The sequence below is a fragment of the Oncorhynchus masou genome, chromosome 24 (assembly GCF_036934945.1).
Source record: "Oncorhynchus masou masou isolate Uvic2021 chromosome 24, UVic_Omas_1.1, whole genome shotgun sequence".
NCBI classification, from domain to species: domain Eukaryota; kingdom Metazoa; phylum Chordata; class Actinopteri; order Salmoniformes; family Salmonidae; genus Oncorhynchus; species Oncorhynchus masou.
The window spans coordinates 112,834,398-112,849,229 of NC_088235.1; the positions used below are offsets into that span (position 1 = coordinate 112,834,398).

At 43.1% G+C, this 14,832-nt stretch overlaps 1 protein-coding gene across 1 annotated transcript; it reads left to right on the plus strand.

Moving 5' to 3' along the window:
* Positions 1 to 1,258: 1,258 nt before the first annotated feature.
* On the plus strand, positions 1,259 to 13,703 carry boka (BCL2 family apoptosis regulator BOK a). Its single transcript, XM_064936182.1, has 5 exons — positions 1,259 to 2,048; positions 2,476 to 2,861; positions 4,908 to 5,036; positions 7,420 to 7,583; positions 12,023 to 13,703. The coding sequence occupies exons 2-5, from the start codon at positions 2,639 to 2,641 to the stop codon at positions 12,146 to 12,148; spliced, it is 642 nt and encodes a 213-aa protein (XP_064792254.1). The 5' UTR covers positions 1,259 to 2,048; positions 2,476 to 2,638; the 3' UTR covers positions 12,149 to 13,703.
* Positions 13,704 to 14,832: the final 1,129 nt, after the last annotated feature.

Consider the following 14,832-nt stretch of genomic DNA (forward strand, 5'->3'; position numbering starts at 1 on the left):
TCACTGTCAGGTCTACTACACCTGTTGTATTCAGCATTTCACTGTCAGGTCTACTACACCTGTTGTATTCAGCATTTCACTGTAAGGTCTACTACACCTGTTGTATTCAGCATTTCACTGTAAGGTCTACCTACACCTGTTGTATTCAGCATTTCACTGTCAGGTCTACTACACCTGTTGTATTCAGCATTTCACTGTAAGGTCTACTACACTTGTTGTATTCAGCAGTTCACTGTCAGGTCTACTACACCTGTTGTATTCAGCATTTCACTGTAAGGTCTACTACACTTGTTGTATTCAGCAGTTCACTGTCAGGTATACTACACCTGTTGTATTCAGCATCTCACTGTCGGGTCTACTACACCTGTTGTATTTGGCGCACGTGACAAATCAACTTGGATTTGATTTATTATTATTCTTCTGTAAGGTAATATTAAAATGTAAATTCCACAGAGTAGGTCATGCCTAAGGTGCAACTTGTCATGATGGTAACAAAAACATGAGCCACCGCCCTCTTACGGTGGTGCTATAACAAGCGATTGAAAATGCAATTTTTTTTTAGAAAGCTCACGCCCCTCACCCTGTTTGGTCTAGAGTCATGAAATTCCCTCTACATAGGTCACTTCTCCTCACAAGGAAAACATTTACATCAATGGACCCATAAGGTCTGCCATGATATATCTTTTACCATTTATTTTATTGTTTAGTTTTGGGGAAAAACACAACGCTACTCTTCTGACACCGAATGACTGATCTGCACCAAACTTGATATGTGGCATCTATGGACAAAAATTTCTCCCAAAGCAACATTTTCCAGACTAGTGTCTAAAACGACATGAACGCTATTGGCCAATAAGCATTCTTGTGGGCGTGGTCTGGCACATAAATGCATATAAATCATTCACGGATATTGTAATTGTAAAAAAAAAATTGGTACATATGTTCCAACCACTGAAGACACAACACATGCAAGCACATTCAGATCGACCTCACGGTGGCGCTATAACGTGCACATGTTTACATCTCTTGATCTGTTTGACTCTGTGTGATGAAATTTGGCACACGTGCTCAGGGATACGAGTCCAGCTGACCTGTTTTGCCGCATGGTGGTGCTGTTGGTCACGAAAACCCAGCTCATTGGCTCCTAGCGGCCATATTGTTTGAGCTAGTGGCCTGGTACATTTTTGGAACACAAACATTGAGTAATAAGGGAACTGAAAGTGTAGGCTGCAGTTCTTCCAGGGAGATTGGGCTGAACTGTTGCTCTACAATAATTACAGGGCATGTCTTGGCATGGTGAGCTACGGCATGGGTAATGACTTTTCAGAAGGATATTTGAAGAACCAGGGTTGGAGTTTGTATGTGTGAAGTTCAAAATATGCTATATTTGTATATTGGGAAAAGACAATACATCCCAGTTGTGTTAGTATTTACAAAATATTCTCGCAACACTCGCTGTTCACTTTTGGAGGTCGATTTTTTTTGATAGAAGTAGATAGGCTAGATTTATCGGGGCATCGTTCTAGAGAAGATGTTGTTGGATAACTATCATGATTATGTTTTAATACAATAGCCTTGCGGAGTTTTGGACAACATAATATTGCAATATATTGTTTGTTATAAGATAGAAAACACATTCCTTTGTCTGCTACATCCCTACCCGACTTGCCGAGTTAAAGGTTAAATTAAAAAAATACCCATCAAAGAGATTTCCTTAGAAATCTGCTACTATGTGGTGGGCGGGGCATATGTAGATGATGTATCCTTATCCCTGCCTTTATATCCAAACGGTCCATAGAAGGAAACTTTGCTCGAGTGTGGGGGCGCGCTTCTCAGCTACCAACCCTGGCTGTGCCAAACGGTATAAATCAATGGTCAAGAAAGCGTGTGGAGTATCGGTAAGGAACTGAAGCCATGAGGACTTCACGGCAGTTTTTTTAAAACAGAGAATGAACTGGTTTGATACATGCCCAATGACCAAGTGGTTGATGTGGATATCCTGTAGCCTATAATCCCGACGGCGCAGACTACAGGACTGGAATCGAAAGGTATTTGAACATGTTCTTATCTGTGTACAGTAGCATATTCTATTTACGTTATATTTGAATGGACATTGTCACGAAAGACATTTTAATTGATCAACTCCTGCAATAACCTGCTCACTTTACAATGGTAAACCATCACTATCAAATGCAGTTGAATTTTCTTTTTACAGAGGTTTCTGTGTAGTTACAATGGGTAGTTTAAATCAAATGTTATTGGTCACATACACATGGTTAGCAGATGTTATTGCGAGTGTAGAGAAATGCTTGTAAATCTCGCCATTAACTCAAGGAAGCTGAGTTTTGTCAAACTGCGAAAGGATGGCATTATGGGAGCCTATGGGCACCTATATTTTGTTGACGATGACCGAATAAACTAATTCAATTCTGCGCTACTGAAAATCAATTCAATAAATGCCCATTTTCCAAACAGGCAGATTCTCTTCGAAACGCCCTCAATCCGAGGGAGGGGAGTAGAGCAGTAGCTTTCTGGTGACAAAGAGGACCATACACGGCGACCGAGGTTGAAGATTGAGGTGGATGAGAGCCAGCGCCAGGCGGGTTGTTTGTGATTAACTGCTGCTGGGGACTGGGGTATGGAGATGTTGCGTCGCTCCTCCGTATTCGCGGCTGAAGTGATGGAAGTATTTGACCGCTCACCCACAGACAAGGAGCTGGTGTCACAGGCGAAGGCTCTATGCAGGGACTACATCCATTCCAGGCTGAACCGAACCGGGATAGGGTGGTCGAAGGCCGAGCATCAGCTGTCAGCATCTGGTGGGATGCTTGGAGAGGTATCCTCTGTCCTCATGTGGTTAGGTAAGAGGACATCAGTGCGCAATTTGTGTACATTGGTGGGTTCGTGTTTGTGTGAATGACAGGCTGTGCACCTATTGGAGATCTATTCAGCAGCATATCCTATAAAACCATTTTTAGAAAGCAAATGGTAATCGATTTTCTACAATGTCCAAATAGTATGTTATTTGTTTATATTATAGCTTCAGTTTATAGATTCTGCTATGAGCCAAGCCGACTTGGTCACATTAGCTTGATGCTGGAATTTTGCTCTCTGTTGAGACTCCTCTCTAGACATTCAACTGGTGTCATGCGTTTGTTGAGGTTACCTAGGTTACTCAGTGTTTGATTGTACAAAACCTTCCCTCTGTTTCCTATTACACCCCCCCCCCCCTCCCCTCTTCCTCTGTATTATTTTGCGAAAGAGAAGCTTACGGGTCTCCTGAAAAATAGACACTGATGAATCACTGTCTGAAGCCTGCACAGTGCATCACGTGAACATCCTGTTACTTAGCAACGGAGAACACCTCTAAATAAATACCTTCTAACCATGGACAAGATATTAGCCATGTCTGTGTACCAAATGGCACCACTATTCCCTGTTTTTAGTGCACTACTTTTGACCAGAGCCCTGGTCTGTTTAGTAGTGCACTGAATAAGGGTGCCTGGGAGTCCGATGCTCCTGACATTCAGCTAATAGCAGAAATGATACCAGTGAATCACAGAGAGTAAAGGGAGTTAACTTATTCAAAGATGTGATGCCTGAGATAGTACCTGCAGCACTAGTGAACAGGGAAGTCACTAGCCTGGTCCCAGATCTGTGCTGTCTTGTCCACTTTATTTTATTTTATTTTATTGTATTTTACCTTTGTTTAACCAGGTAGGCAACGAGAGAACAAGTTCTCATTTACAACTGTGACCTGGCCAAGATAAAGCAAAGCAGTTTTGACACAAACAAGAACAGAGTTACACATGAAGTAAAGCAAACATCCAGTACAAAAACAAGTCTATAATCAATGTGAGCAAATGAGGTGCGATAAGGGAGGTAAAGGCAATGAAAAGGCCACAGTGGCGAAGTAAATACAATATAGCAATTAAAAACACTGGAACGGTAGATTTTGCAGTAGGTGAATAGGCTTTATCAAGGGTTAATCAAATGCTATATGCAATATTTAACTTTTTTTTTGGGCGACCTGACCTTTATTTGGGCGCATATATGATTTGTCTAACTTGCAGTAGATCTGTTCTATTTTTAATTTTACCTTTATTTAACTAGGCAAGTCAGTTAAGAACAAATTCTTATTTTCAATGACGGCCTGGGAAAAGTGGGTTTACTGCCTGTTCAGGGGCAGAATGACAGATTTGTACCTTGTCAGCTCAGGGATTTGAACTTGCAACCTTTTGGTTACTAGTCCAACACTCTAACCACTAGACTACCCTGCCGCCCCAATGTTTCAAACAGCTGTAAAATACTATTTTTTGGGGGTTCTATGAAATTTTAGATTCTACATTGATTCTCTTTTTTTGTCACACAAACTGAAATTAGGGGAACTATTTAGAATTGTAGCAACCAGGAAATGGCGGCACGATATCTGCATAGTGCAGGTAGCTACACACACACAAACTCGACCGGTGACCGCATCTCTCAAACCATACATGTTTGGATACCAGGTGCGCGCATTCTCTGTACATGGCAGACTGGGGAAACGGGTGCAACTGGACACACGCAATCTCTGTACAGGGCAGATCAAGAGGCGCAACCAGCGGGTGGGATGGGGTTACGAACTCGATAACGACTTGCGGGCTGTGGGTTCCGAACAAAGATGACAAAAATATGTATACTTTTTCTTTGGGGGGGGGGTTATACCACCACCCAAAAGGGCACTTTGGAGACTGTAAGGGCAGAGTGGCTTGTGCTCTGCACACGTTGAACCTTACCTGTATGCATCCACAAATATCTCTGATCCAGCTGGGAAACCAAACCCCCTCCCTGGCTCACTACCTGTCCTGTTGTTCACTAGAGGATGAGTTGGACTTCCTGATTGGCTCACGTTCTGTTCTGTTCCCTAGGTGATGAGTTGGAGTACCTGCGACCCAACATCTACCGTAACGTAGCTCGTCAGCTGAACATCACCGTTGCGTCTGAGAGCGTGGTGTCTGATGCCTTCCTGGCTGTGGCTGCAGAGATCTTCTCCACCGGTAGGTCGATGCCTATTCACTACTACACCAGTGGGACAAGATGTCTCTGATAACCAGCCTGGGGTAAAACAAACCTTATACATGATCTCGCCGACCCTAACCAAACTGTGCTGACGCAGATATATTTTCAGCAGCATGGTTCCGGCTACTATATATGGTGGATTCAGAACCAGGCCAGCTCAGCTTGGCTCGGTTGTGGTCTTTAGTAGTATGAAAAGCCCTGAAATGTATGGACAACTGGTTATAATGTGTCTGGGTTGTAACATGATGGCAATGTTGGTACAGATTTCTTTCTAGTATTGTGGCAAATATTAGCAAGAATATTAATGGCGAGGAAGTAACCAATCAGAGGTTGCTGGGAGTAACCAATCACAGAGGTTGCTGGGGAAACTATTAGCAGTGTGTTGTATAGAAAAAGAGGAACTAGTGGATTCATTATCAATGAAACACAATGAAGATGTGTAACGTTAGGCAGAACAACTTGACTTTGAAGAAGGATGTCGGAGGTAACTGAGACCAGGGATGCATCTAGAATAGCACCCTATTCCATTTATAGTGCACTAGAAAGTAGTGCACTATATAGGGACAAGGGTGCATTTTTGGGACACAGACCAGCTCTCAGTATGGTGTTACACCGCTCTTTACCGGTCTCTTTTTTTTAAAGTGATTTACTGGCAGGGGCCAAGCATAGTTCTGTGAGAAAGGTAAAAATAGACATTTTCTGACATTTTTGTACACATTCAGTCTTGGCTGTCTCTTAGCGCTTCAGGGGACTGTACAGCATAGCACTCTGGGCACCGTGCGCCTGTAGAGTAGAGACTGTAACTCTGGGTTTGGCAGATGCCTGGAAAACACTACCATAGTGTTAACTGTAAAGTTTGGTGGAAGAGGAATAATGGTCTGGGGCTGTTGTTCATGGTTTGGGCTCCTTAGTTCCAGTGAAGGGAAATCTTAATGCTACAGCATACAATAACATTCTAGAAGATTCTGTGCTTCCAACTTTCACAAAGCAAGGTCCATACAGACATGGTTTGTCAAGATTGGTGTGGAAGAACTTGACTGGCCTGCACAGAGCCCTTACCTCAACCCCACCGAACACCTTTGGGATGAATTGGAATGCCGACTGCGCGCCAGGCCTTATCTTCCAACATCAGTCCCCAACCTCACTAATGCGCTTCGGGCTGAATGGAAGCAAGTCCCCGCAGCAATGTTCCAACATCTAGTGGAAAGCCTTCCCAGAAGAGTGGAGGCTGTTATAGCAGCAACGGGGGGACCAACTCCATATTAATGCTCATTATTTGGAATGAGATGTTCGACGAGTAGATATCCACATGCACTACTACATGGCCAAAAGTATCTTAGATTAAATCTGAGTTTTGAGGAAGTGTACACTGGCTACAGCGTCTCAAAATGGACAAACGGTACTACTTTTCTCATTTTTCAAATTAAGGTATTTTTGAGGTAGTATGCGAGCGCACATGTGTTTTGAACTCGGCTTCAGCTGAACTGAAGCGTGCTGATGCCTTAAGTTGCATTGAATAAAAGCATCTGTTAAATGGCTTTTTAAATTATTATTTTTCATTGGGGGGGGGGGGGTCCATAGTTAGTCTGTCACACTAGACTAATCAAAGTCTAGTTGTGTTAATTAACATGATCCCATTCTGTCAGGGAATGACTGTTGAATCCATGACCTTGGACTTCAAACCTTACATTACACACACACGCACACAGTCCATTACGTTGTCAGTTGATTCTTTTACATTTTCAATCCCTAGAAATATCTGGATTCCAAAGCAGTGGTAAATCCCTCCTATGATACTTAGAAGTGAAAGGAGCTGATTTCTACAAAGGAATGACTCTGTGCATCTATGTCAATGTAGGGCTATTCACTGTCCTCCATAGTCTGAACACATTACCATAAATGGTAGCGTACTAGTTAAAAACAAGTGCTTCAAGTTTGCTAAACGTCTCCTGTCTGAGCTAATAAAGAATAATATACCAGTTTTAGACTGCCTTTTATGATGCATTGTTTGGCGGATGGGCATGTCGGCTGAATGCCTGGAGGCTACATCTAGTTGTGTCTTTATCTCTAGGTCTCCCTTCACTAAAGGAGTTCCTGGCAGAGATGCAGTCAGCTCCTCAAACACACTCGGCTCACTCAGTCACCCTCCCTCCCTTCAGGCATCACGATCATGTAAAACCCAAACAATGATCTCATGTAATTGCCATCCAGTTTTTGTAATACGCTGAAATGAAATGGCTAAATAAATAAATGTACATTGGACACTGCTAAGATGATTTTGAATGTGTGTGAAAGGGGTATCCCGGGTGTTTGATTCTGGAGGTTCTAGTGTCTGAGTCTCTTGTCTGCATCTCTCCTCAGGTATAACGTGGGGGAAGGTGGTGTCCCTATATGCGGTGGCTGGTGCCCTGGCGGTGGACTGCGTGAGGCATGGTCACCCAGCCATGGTCCACACCATCGTAGACTGCATGGGGGAGTTTGTCCGCAAGAGCCTGGTCTCCTGGTTGAAGAGGAGAGGAGGATGGGTAATAAGCAGAATTACATTAGAATCTATAGAACGTTCGAGGTTCCATGTTCCATTTTATTGACTATTTCTATGCTCATCGTACCATAGTTTTACCGATAGACATACAATTACTAGAATGGGAGAAAACACTTCAGACAACTGCAATTTGACAGTACGTATATGGGTAGACTCAGCAGTCTTATGACTTCGGGGTCTAAGGTATTCAGGCCTTTTTGTTCTCAGACTTGGCGCTCTGGTACCACTTGCCATGCGGTAGCAGAGAGAACACTCTATGACTTGGGTGGCTGGAGTCTTTTTGACAATGTTTAGGGCCTTCCTCTGACACCGCTTGGTCTAAAGGCCCTGGATGGCAGGGAGTTTGGCCCCAGTGATGTACTGAGCCGTTCGCACTACCCTCTGTAGCGTCTTGTGGTTGGATGCCGAGCAGTTGCCATACCAAGCGGAGATGCAGCCAGTCAAGATGCTCGAGGATCTGAGGACCCATGCCAAATCTTTTAATTTTCCTGAGGGGAAGATGCATCGTAAGTGAAGACACTTGCCAGAATGGTCAGCACGTGCTCTGAGTACGTGTCACATCGGCTATGGAGAGCGTGATCACACAGTGCTCCGGAAACAGCTGGTGCTCTCACACATGGTTCAGTGTTGCTTGCCTTGAAATGAGAATAGAAGGCATTTAGCTCGTCTGATAGACTTGCGTCATTGGACAACTCACGGCTGGGTTTTCATTTGTAATCCGTGATAGTTTGCAAGCCATTCCCCATCCTACTAGTGTCAGAGACTCTACTACACCAGCTATCTTAGCCCTGTATTGACCCTTCGCCTGTTTCCCAGTGGACCCTAATAGCATTTGAATTGATGCGTAGATGTTACATCTGATTGAGAACATGCGTTGCACAAACAACTTGCTGATTTTATACCACCACTGGTAGCAACCTGTATTAAAGCTAAAATCCACTAGCTCGGGCAAAGCAAATGTTATCTTAAGGGCATTTAGCTAGCTAGCAATTAACATTAGTGATTAGTTTTAGGCACATGCCAGCTTCCTTAGACTAACTCTCATTTAGCATAAAGCAAGATATACAAACTAATATTATAAAAGAGAAAACATGTGGATTCATACATAGAAGCAACTTGGAAAGCAGCATTGTTTAGAAGTATCTGAGAGGAACAGGCACAGCGTATAGGAACTGTGTGCTGCCAGCCTGTTGAGTGATTTGAGCAGTGTAGGAAAGTGTTCGGACAAAATATTGTTATGCCTTTAATGTTTGATTGGATTTTTTTTTTTTTTGTCTTGCCGCACGGTGCTCCCAGAATAAAACAGCAAAATAATTGGTCGTACTTTAGAGCCCTGCCTGTGGTTCAAGTGATTGACTGTGCACCTCCCAGGTTTATTTAGGAGAGGCTGTGTGTTGATGACAGACATGGGCTATTTAATCACAGAAGTGTGCATACAGTCTGTGCAGACATCATCTCAGATAACACAGCACCAACATCTTGTGTAATTTAGTCAGACGATCGATTGATCATCTTTGGTACCATTTCTGTTGACGTCGTCTGTCCACGTGAGATTAGTGTGGACTCCGTGTCGCACGACTGTGATGCCTGTATGCGTTTCCCTATGTTGTACATATTTGAATTCAGACTGCCTGCAGGTCATAGGTCATGGTCTTCCATACCCACCTAATCAGGTGTGTCCTGAACATGTCACTCAAGGTGTCTACTGAGAGACTAGCTCAATAAAACTGAGAGAAACAAGAGTCTGAACACTACAATCATGACTGCGAAACACAACTCCCTGTCCTGTACGTGGTAGAAGGGCAGGGTGTTTTGCACATTGACTAACCCAAGGCTTTTGTCCTCAAAGCATGAGGTGTCTGTAACAGCTATTTCTAAATGCCAATTGTCTCGATGTTGAGTTGAATTCAGCTACTACTTTAAGAAACTCTCAATGTCTCATAGACTTAGATAGTCTTGCTCTAGATATCATCTGATGAAAACCCTTCGAGAGCAAAGCGTGGTGCTCAACTGGTATTCAAAGCTGAGAGGAGGCCTGTCAAAGAGCCTCGGCCTAAATCTGTGAACTCTGCTCTGTTGGTAAAGCTTAAGTCAACCAAGAATCACTCTAAAGCAGGCCTGTGTTCCCAAATCGACCCCGATTCCCCTATATAGTGCACTACTTTCGACCAGGACCCGTAGAGTGCTATTTGGACTCAACCTTGGAATGGCCCGTTTTGAAGTTGACCACGCCAGATAATTGAAGATCATAAAATGTTGACTTGGACTGGACTTTGATGCTGATATCAACCAAAACATTGAAGGAAATGGCGGTACTATTAGCTAGTAGAACTGTGTGGATGTAGCCTCCCAGTGGCAACCGACATCATTTTAACGTCGAGTTTTGATTTGCATTTGGTTGAGATTTCATCTAACGTGAAATCAACAAAACATTTCACCATTTGGATTTAGGTAAAATGTTCAGTGAAAAACAAAATATGAAATTACCTTACGTCAATGACTTTTTTTTTGCAAATCCAATCAGTTGTCTGCATGGATTCAACGTCATCAGATCAATTTGTTGTTGTTGAAATGACTTGGAAAACAACATGGATGAAACCTGTCTTGATGACTCATATTCTTCCCCCTTACTGTGCTGCTTTTACTGCTGTTCTAAACCTTTGACCAATTTGTTTTCAAGTGGTATGTTGAAATATGTGTCGTTAAGATTACAGTTTTCAGTTTGGCTGAGACGTTGCTTAGTTGTTAACTCGCTGCATTTCATCTCTTCTTTTTTTTTCATGTGATCGTGTTTACGTTTTCTTAATGTAGTTTTTATTAACGTTTTGTAATGTAATCTAGTCCTGTTAACGCATGTTATTTATCAGACAGTCATTGGTTACTGACTAACTCATAAAGGGTCCCACCCTGTTTAAAGGAAATCGATTGTGTGTGTAGGGAATCCCTCACTGCCTTTTGAAACTTTGCCTTGTGACATCAGTGCCCAGCCTCTGCTCAAAGGTCTGTGTCCTAATTTTCCACCCTGCTCTAGTCCCCTCGTGGATTTAACAGTATTTATTGCTGTAGGAGTGCCAACCATTGTTAAATCCATGATGGGACAGGTGGAGAACGGATGCAAGAATTGAGACTTAGCCCTTGGTTGGGTAGCCTAGTGGTTAGAGCGTTGGACTAGTAACCGGAAGGTTGCAAGTTCAAATCCCTGAGCTGACAAGGTACAAAATCTGTCGTTCTGCCCCTGAACAGGCAGTTAACCCACTGTTCCTAGGCCGTCATTGAAAATAAGAATTTGTTCTTAACTGACTTGCCTGGTTAAATAAAGGTAAAATAAACATGTGGACACCCCTTCAAATGAGTGGCTATTGGCTGTCAGGTGTATAAGGTGTATGCTGATAGGTGTATAAGATCGAACACACAGCCATGCAGTCTCCATATCATTGGCAGTAGAATGGCCTTACTGATGAGCTCAGTGACTTTCAACGTGGCACTGTCATAGGATGCCACCTTTCCAACAAGCCAATCTGTCCTGCGAGAGCTTCACTTACGTACTGCTATTGTAAAGTGGAAAAGTCTCGCTTTAAGCACCAGCTGTCAGAGCATCTCACAGATCACTGCACCTGTACATAGCTCATCTGCAAATAACCCATCCAATCTACCTCATCCCCATACTGTATTTATTTATCTTGCTCCTTTGCACCCCAGTATCTCAACTTGCACATTCATCCTCTGCACATCCTACCATTCCAGTGGTTTAATTGCTATATTGTAATTACTTCACCACCATGGCCTATTTATTGCCTTACCTCTTTTATCCTACCTCATTTGCACATGCTGTATATAGATTTACTGTTTCATCATGACAAATCCCCCGTGCACAAAGCAAGGTCCATATAGAAATGGTTTGTCGCGATCGGTGTGGAAGAACTTGGCTGGCCTGCACAGAGCCCTGACCTCAACCCCATCGAACACCTTTGGGATGAATTGGCACGCCGACTGTGAGCCATGTCTAATCACCCAACATCAGTGCCCGACCTCACTAATGCTCTTGTGACTGAATGGAAGCAAGTCCCTGCAGCAATGTTCCAACATCCAGTGGAAAGCCTTCCCAGAAGAGTGGAGGCTGTTATAGCAGAAATGTACCAACATCCAGTGGAAAGCCTTCACAGAAGAGTGGAGGCTGTTATAGCAGAAATGTACCAACATCCAGTGGAAAGCCTTCCCAGAAGAGTGGAGGCTGTTATAGCAGCAAAGGGGGGACCAACTCCATATTAATGCCCCTGATTTTGGAATGAGATGTTAGATGAGCAGGTGTCCACACAATTTTGGTTATGTAGTGTATATTATCAATAATGCTGGCTGGCATCTGAGTTACTTTTATTCTCTTCCCTCTCTCTGATTTGCTGTCATCTCTCTCTTCCCTCACAGGCTGATATCACAAAGTGCGTGGTGAACACAGACCCCAGCTTCCGCTCCCATTGGTTGCTGTCTGCTGTCTGCACCTGTGGATATTACCTGAAGGCCATGGTGTTTTACCTGCTCCGGGACAAGTGACAACGGAGGAGGAAGGTCACAGACACACGACGAGCAGTCTGCCCTATACGAACACAGCCACCCCTATCCATCAGTGAAGTACAGGACAAACAAGCCCGGTCCCAGATCATTTTGTGCTCTTGACAACTCCAGTGATGTCATTGTCAAGCCAAACCATGTTTGTCATGACAATGAGTGACAAGGAGTTGCACAAACAGACTGGTACTCGGAGGGGGGGGGGGGCCCAGCCTCCCTCCCCTTCCCCCCTGTCTCTCTGTCTGCTCTGCAGCCATCACTGCTCGAGCGTCTAAATATGTTGTTTCCACCTGCAGAAGTTTGCTCCAACACTGCCACAGGCGAGCACCTTGGGACTTCACAAGCGCACTGGTACTCGGAGGGGGGGGCCAGCCAACCTCCCTCCCCTTACCCTCGCCCTCTGTCTGCGATGCAGCCATCACTGCTCTAGCGTCTAAATATGTTGTTGTTGTTTACACCTGCAGAAGTTTGCTCCAACACTGCCACAGGCGAGCACCTTGGGACTTCACAAGCGCACTGGCCTGGAGCAGCAATGTGAATTAGCCTTGTCTGCTTCGAACACACTTTAGGGTATTTATTATTTAGCTTGACGGCAATATTTTGTGACGTGCTGATCCTCCAGCTGGATTGTGAGGTAGTAGTCTCGTCATATAGATCTATAGAATAGAATGCCACCCGTCAACCATTGACTTGAATGTGAATGTCCTTTCTACTCATTCTTTCTCCTTTTTCTGTATTTGTTTTTCTTCAGTTACATCCGAGAGTCACATTCCTTGCTTTACATTTTATAAAAAAATATTTAAAAAATGTATTTAACTAGGCAAGTCAGCTTAAGGACAAGTTCTTATTTACAATGACAGCCTATCCCGGACAACACTGGGCCAATTGTGCGCCGCCCTATAGGACTTCCAATCACGGCCGGTTGTGATACAGCCTGGATTCGAACCAGGGTGTCTGTAGTGACGCCTCTTGCACTGAGATGCTGTGCCACCCAGGAGCTTTATGCTTGCATTACTCAATGGCAAATATTCTATTCAAAGCAATGGAAGATTTCTATACATTTTTAGTTTCTGTTCTACACCTGTTTGAGTAAAGGGGATAAGCCCAGATGGTGTGCCTGTAAATAAACCAGTGTTTTCATCCAGGGGTCATACTCTCCCTGGTGGCTGAAAATAAGAATGACCAGAACAACCTTTTTTGATGACGATTTGAAAAGGAACATTTGTGAAATTATTCGGAATTTCTCAGTTTGGATGGAAATATTGTTTTAGATTCTAAGGTTTGTCTGCATGATCCACGTCGTTGATGCGTGTGTGAATTTACACAATCTGGGTGAATAAGTGTGTGTATGACTTTTTGTAAAATATTGTGTAATTATAGATCACTCTTATCACCTGAAACTTGAATCCCATTCAGACATTTTGTCTGTTTTCTACAAATGTATTTGTATTCTGTGAATAACTACACAGTAGCTTACACATACACTGTATTTGGCATGCAGCACTGAGTGTCTTCAGAAATAAAATGTTTTACATTTCAACATTTTTGTTTTCTTAGTTATTAACTTCAGCATTATACATTGAAAAGGTATACCAACTTAGCTTAGTCTACTAACAAGTGAATGGCCAGACCAAATAGCCCAAGTCTGCCATATGTAGTCTTGAATAGCCAACTTATTTATCATGATTTACTGCCACCTACTGTCCAATACAAGTATAACACAACGTTTGTCTATTCCAATATCAGAGAACCTTTCATTCTGATTATTGTAGGATATGATAAATATTTATACGGATGAAAGTTAAGGTAATGAAGAGGCTTTTCAATCTTCCCACTAGATCTAAATCTAAACCCTTTTATCCAACGGGACTGAAACACTCATGAATGCATTTTATGTTTGGGTAGCTCCAGCTGGAACCGAACCAACAAGCATCGATGTTGCAAGCACCACGCTCTACTGACTGAGTCACTTGTGTCGTAAATAACCATGTGTAGACTAACTGAAATGTTTACTTACAACGGGCCCTTTCCAACAATGCAGAGGGAGAATGTTTTGAAAAATAAAATAATTCCATTAGTTTTAATTGTCACATGTACAAGGTTGCAGATGTATTTACAGGGTACAGTGAAATTCTTGAGCTCCAACCATGCAGGACAAAATAAAATATAATGGTAATACAGATGATGATAAGCAAAATAAATAACCACATAATAGGATGAATAAATACACAATGAGTAACGAGAACATGGCAATATACAGGGAGTAGCAGTACCTAGTCGATGTGCAGGGGTACGAGGTAATAACATGGCTATATACAGGGAGTAGTAGTACCCAGTCGATGTGCAGGGGTTCGAGGTAATAACATGGCTATATACAGGGAGTAGCAGTACCTAGTCGATGTGCAGGGGTTCGAGGTAATAACATGGCTATATACAGGGAGTAGTAGTACCCAGTCGATGTGCAGGGGTTCGAGGTAATAACATGGCTATATACAGGGAGTAGTAGTACCCAGTCGATGTGCAGGGGTACGAGGTAATAACATGGCTATATACAGGGAGTAGTAGTACCCAGTCGATGTGCAGGGGTTCGAGGTAATAACATGGCTATATACAGGGAGTAGTAGTACCCAGTCGATGTGCAGCGGTACGAGGTAATAACATGGCTATAT